The 6179-nt window shown below is 38.0% G+C and overlaps 1 protein-coding gene across 1 annotated transcript; it reads right to left on the reverse strand.

Moving 5' to 3' along the window:
* Window positions 1–5173: 5173 nt before the first annotated feature.
* LOC108979592 (senescence-specific cysteine protease SAG39-like) lies at window positions 5174–5784 on the reverse strand. Its single transcript, XM_018950295.1, has 2 exons — window positions 5352–5784; window positions 5174–5280 (listed from the first exon to the last, which is right to left on the reverse strand). The coding sequence occupies exons 1-2, from the start codon at window positions 5782–5784 to the stop codon at window positions 5174–5176; spliced, it is 540 nt and encodes a 179-aa protein (XP_018805840.1).
* Between the last annotated feature and the right edge of the window lie 395 nt (window positions 5785–6179).

Below are 6179 nucleotides of genomic sequence, written 5' to 3' on the forward strand. Positions count from 1 at the left end.
GTGCATTGCATCTTTAATTTTCATGAACAGAGATAGGTAACCTAGAACAGATGACCTATTTGACCTACTGCAAGGAGCTGCAATCATTTCCAAAATCGATGTCTGGTTGGGATACCATCAACTATGGAGTTAGGAAAGTGATGTGTTTAAGACTGCTTTTCGGACCAGGTACGGCCACTACAAGTTCACTGTTATGCCTTTTGGGTTGAAAAATGCCCTAACAGCGTTCATGGACCTTATGAATTGAGTGGTGTGGCCATTCTTGGATTTATTCATAGTAGTATTCATAGATGACATCTTGATATATTCTCGAAATGTTGAGCAGCATGGGATCACTTGAGGATAGTGTTGAGGACCCTTCAGGATCATTAACTGTATACCAAGCTTAGTAAATGTGAGTTTTGGTTAGAAGAAGTAAGATTTTTAGGTCATGTGGTAACTAGGGAAGGAATCATGGTAGGCCCTAGCAAGGTGGAGGAAGTGAAGGACTAGAAACAACCTACCACTATATAGGAGATTAGAAATTTCTTGGGGTTAGCTAGCTATTAGCATAGATTCGTGGAGGGTTTTTTCTAAGTTATCAAGCCCTCTCACCGAGTTGTCTAGGAAGGACATTACGTTCGTCTGGATTGTGCAGTGTGAGCAAAGCTTTGTGGAACTAAAGAGGAGATTAACCATGGCTCCTGTTTTGGCACTAACGGAATCGAATCAACCATTCATAATATTCAATGACGCTTTGAATTATGGTTTACGATGCGTTCTGATGCAGGAAGGTAAGGTGATTGCCTATGCATCTAGACAATTAAAGGATCATGAAAGTAATTACCTCACCCAAGACATGGAATTAGCAGCAGTTGTGCTTGCCTTGAAGATATGGCGATATTACCTACATGGGGAGGAGTGAGAAGTTTACACGGATCGTACGAGCTTGAAACACTTGTTTACCCAAAAGAATCTCAACACGAGACTACGGAGATGGTTGGAGACTATCAGTGATTACCAGTGCGAGATTAAGTATCACCCAAGTAAGGCTAACTCAGTTGTCGATCCCTAAGTCGTAAGCCGAGGACCAAGGACAAGGAAGAGAGTTCAGAGGTGGACTTGCTGTTAGAATGGATGAGGTTCTTATTGGTATAGGACAAATCACAGGAGGAGGTTCTCGCCACTCTGCAACAGTTGAGGATAAATGGGTTTGAGGAATTGCGAGTGCAATAGGAGGAGGATAAGAAGTTATCAGAGATTCGGCAAAAGATTAGCAGAAGCGAAGGATCCACCCATTTTGGCTTAAGTGAAGGTGGGGGTCTTGTTGTTCAAAGGATGGAAGGCGATCCCAGATTTACCTATTCCCAAATGGGATGGGAAGATACCATGGACTTTATTATAGGATTACCGCAAACTCCTATAGGTAAAGATGCAATATGGGTAGTGATTAATCAGTTAACTATGAGTGCTCACTTCTTGCCTATCACTACTACAGATACGATAACCAAGTTCACCCAACTGTATATAAGAGAAGTTGTAAGATTACATGGAGTCCCTAAGACCATATGTGACACCCCTAGATTCCACTTGAGATTTGGCAGACTATGAAGTGTCGGGACATGCAACATAATGTTACATGCCCCCTGTTCAAGACAAATAAAGATGCAATGCTCCTAGCATGCATCTAACAATATGCAATATTTGCAGTGGATAATTTATTTCTTTGAGCAATACTTTATACCAAATAAGATATATCCCAAACATCTAAACATTTTTCATAATCTTATGATAGCATACGTTCAAAAGTTACAGTATGTGCAAAAGGTCTATAACATCACGAGTCCAGGAGACAATACTCCTTAAGTACATGTAAAGACTAATATAACTACTATGCTAGTCCATTGAGTCTCTCTCGCAACTTGGCCATGGAAGCCAAAATACTATCGATAAAATGGAGCATCAAAGTGATGAGCTCTGCGTCGTTTTGTTGCCTAATCAACCTCCTCCAGCCGACCCTCTGTCACATCTCCTGATCCTGGCACATATCTACCGTTTTGGGGGAAATGATAGTTGGGATAACTACGTGAAATTTGATTATAAATTTCAGCAAGTTAACAAATAACTTAATTAGTAGTGTATAGATGCAAGCATGATACTAAAACCATGAATGCTAACGTGAACATGCGTGAACGTGACGTGACTTGACAATTAACATGTCATAAGTTGACATGAACTAACATGGTTTGTAATTGTCGTGAACTATACTTGACGGTGCACTGAACAAAAAGTGAAATAAACATGATGTGAACTGAAATTGAACTGAATTGAACTTGAAACTGAACATGAACCATTAAATAAACATGATGTAACTGGAATTGAATTGAACTTGAAACAGAACATGAATTTAGAATCTTGTTCACATAATAACTAATTAATTAAATATGAATTTTGGATGCTACACAGGTCCCCTTAAGCTGGTGCCCGTGGCGATTGCACATCACATCATAGGTATTTGCACTAGCTTTGAGTACATTAACATACACATCACACCATGGGGGAGTACGTTAATATATGTACCGCATACGTTAACTGACAATGATTGTAGCGTGACGAAATAAAATGTGAAATAATGAGAAATTTAGGAAGATATTTCTAAAGGTTAGAAACTCCTAACCAATATACTTAGAAATATTAAATCATCGACTCATGGCACAATTACCATTTTACCCCTCTATATGTGGGAAATGACCTAATTTAAAGATTTTGCATCTTAGCTCCAAAACTCACCAAAATTTATATTTCTCATATAAGTTTTGCCCTAAATCCAATTATCTAATTTGAAAAAGTTAAAACACAACATAGCTATAAGAACTGAGCATAGGCCAAAACACACAATTGCCGAAATCCTAGATTTTTGTTGCAATTCTTTCAAAGTCTAACTTTCATGTTACAACCGAAGCATGCAACATACAAAACCGTATCCTATGTTTTAATATCATGCTAGGAAATTAATAAACCACATATCATAAAATCACAATTTCCTTCACGCTAAAACATCAAATCTTTTGACCATTAAAATAACTCTTGATGTTCTTGTTCTATTGTAACGATCCGATCCAATATTATTAAGGATAAATTATAGATAATTTTATTAGGCTCAATAAATGAGTTAAAGCCCATAAGAGAGTTTATCGGATAAGTTATATTTATTTTAACTTAGAGTTAAGCCTACATTTTTTTAAAAAGACTTCAAGCTCATGAGTTAGAGTCCAAACACTATTAGCATTCTAGATTCCTCTTCATAATAAAACCCCTAACTGACTTTCCTCGATGAATTCCAAGCCATGCACGTCTATCTCTATTAGTCACACATGCTCGTCTCTACGTCTATTTATACACTTTATGCATAGTGCCATATTGCCTTTCATGCATCCTAGGGTTTTTAGAGCCGAAACCAACCCCTCACGTCCCCAGACTATCACGTCGTTCTCTCTCCACCATGAATACTAAAAACGATCATGTTTTCCTCCGTCAATCACTAGAAAGTCGGATCACCTCACTGTAGCCACAGAACCCACCGACCAGGCACCTTTCTCCACCTCACTATTTCCGGTAAGCCACAACTGTCTGCCACTCTTCTCTCTCTCTATTGCTTTTGGCTTGGTAGTAAACTCACTCTCTCTCCCTGTGTCGCACGACTATATTCTGAGGATCCTCTAGCTGCTCCACCGTGACTCCCAGCCAACCACCCAGACCTCACCACCCAAGTCAGCCGCGAACCCACATCAAAAAACAACACCCTCAACCTCACCGAAGGACCTTTGTTCTTGCATTTGAAAACAGAGCATGGATCTTCCCTTCGCAAGTTGACCAGCCGTGAACCATCCTCCACTACCATAGCAGTCAAATTCTCCAAGCATGGCAGCACCGCCCCATAATGCATGGTGAGAATACCACCGCCCTCTCTCTCGGTAACCTGCCTCCTCCCCCTCACGCCGTGTCATTTCCCTCTCATTCATCTTGTCTCTCTCACTCTCTGTTCTCTCTCTCTCTCTCTCTCTCTCTAAACTCTCGCTTTCTCTTGGGTTGCACCACCATTCCGACAAGCTAGTTGCGTTGCCAGTCACTCAAGCCACCCAAAGCCCCAGTCTCACTCAGCCTTTCTCTCGGTGAGCATCGCACAAGTCCTCTCCCAAAAGCTGTTTTTTTTTTTCTTTTCTTTTCTTTTCTTTTATGTGTTTTGTATCAGAATTTCCCAAAGGGACCCTAAAATAATTATGTAATTACATGTATGCCCTTTTGGCCCTTGTTGCGTAACCCCCTGAACCTCTGATTCCTTGCTCGAATTTTTCAATTATAATTGGCCCTTGGGCCTTAAGCCCACGTGAGGGATTCTTGAATGTGTGAAATGAAAATTTTAGGTGGGTTACTTAGATTACAAAAATGCCCCTACCTTTTTAGGATTACCAGTTGAGAATAATTTAGTGTAAAAAAGATTTTAGGTTTAGGAAATATAGATTATTTTAGTAGCTTAGATTTTAAATAAAATCACATGTTTAATTAGAAATATATGCAAATTACGTGTTTATTTTTATAGGCGACCGATTACGTGCCAAAAATAGTGAATTAGCGCTGTAAGGTAAGTAGCATGATCATACCCTTACACATATGTATAGTAAACAGCATGTTTTTTTATAAAAATATTATGAATGCAAGCCCTCTATTGAAAGCCCCTTTTTACGTACCCAAGTCATGATAAAATTAAGAAAATTCATAATTTTATGTGAAGATTTAGGCATTAAATTATTTATGAAAATTCTTAATTTTATGAAAGGAGTTATGCATCAAAAGATTTATGAAAATACATGATTGTATGTGAAAGTTATGTATTAAAATATTTATGAAAAGTCATGCATGATTTTATGTGAAGATTTATGCATCAAAATATTTATGAAAAATCATGATTTTATGTGAGAAAACATGTATCACAGAAATTTATGAAAGAATGCAATTTCTTTTGAAATCTATGATATGATATGACCAGATATGACAAGTATGCATGCGATTTCTTTCAAAATCTATTATATGACAAGTATGCAAGTATGATTATAATGAAGTGTGAATGATAAGATATGTAACGGCCTATGTTATGATATGAAGACAGTACCTATGTTATGGGCATATTACATTGTCAGGTCATACATGCTAGCAGTGCACCCTTCTTTATGTATGAATTCCATAACCCGAATCTAGTAATTCCCTCCATGGCTGCTACTGCTGAAAATGCCCAGCAACATCCTACATTTCATCACAAGAAAGAGTTAACAATCTTACAATGAGCACAATTCATTTAAAAATTAGACACTTACCACATTGGCCTTGGTCTTTGATGGGTGTTACAGCTCCTTTCTTTCTCCAGTCCATTGCAGAAGGCAACACAGTTACATTTTCATATTTGAAAGAAGAAATCTTTGTCGAGCATTCATGCCCCATGAATCTATTTCGCGTCGCTGTGAACTCTTTATTTGTAAGATCTGCAAATTGGTTGATTCCTAACTTGTATGGTTTGGTTCCTGCACCATTAAATGATTCTATGTATGCAACATTCTCTTTGAATATTTTTAAACGCTTCTCTTTCTCATAATTATTCTCATATACACGTCCATAATGAGCCATCCATTGCATGTACTTCTCATCCATTGCTACATCTTGGAGGGTGCGAGCAGCAGCTTGAGAAGCCAAAGCTCCCAAAATGAGGATCAAAGCTAAAGAAATGCATTGACAATGGTTAGTGAACCCCATGATTTGTACGGGTTGTAGCTAAGATTTGATGAATTGGATGAGTGATTGGCATGCATGCTCAAGTGGTTTATATAGAGATAATCCTGCTTGGATTGCATACTAATCTATGGTAACACTAGAGGAGGACTTGCTCATCATCTTGCTCGAGAGAATTTCCTGATTTGGATCCATATATAAAACTATCTAATTTGGTTATTTTCAGTTGCGGTTTTGTAGTTTCTTGTTACTTGTCTCTTTATGATCAATTGGTCTATATTTATAAGGTTCAAATCATAAATGGATATGTGCTTTGGTTGATAGCAAGTGGTTTAGTATTTTGAAATAGTACTTGGGGCTTTCACCAATCAAATCTAAGCAAAATGGTCTTGCCGCAACGTTCCGTTTATATATATATA

Source organism: Juglans regia, chromosome 1 (assembly GCF_001411555.2).
Source record: "Juglans regia cultivar Chandler chromosome 1, Walnut 2.0, whole genome shotgun sequence".
Lineage (NCBI taxonomy): Eukaryota > Viridiplantae > Streptophyta > Magnoliopsida > Fagales > Juglandaceae > Juglans > Juglans regia.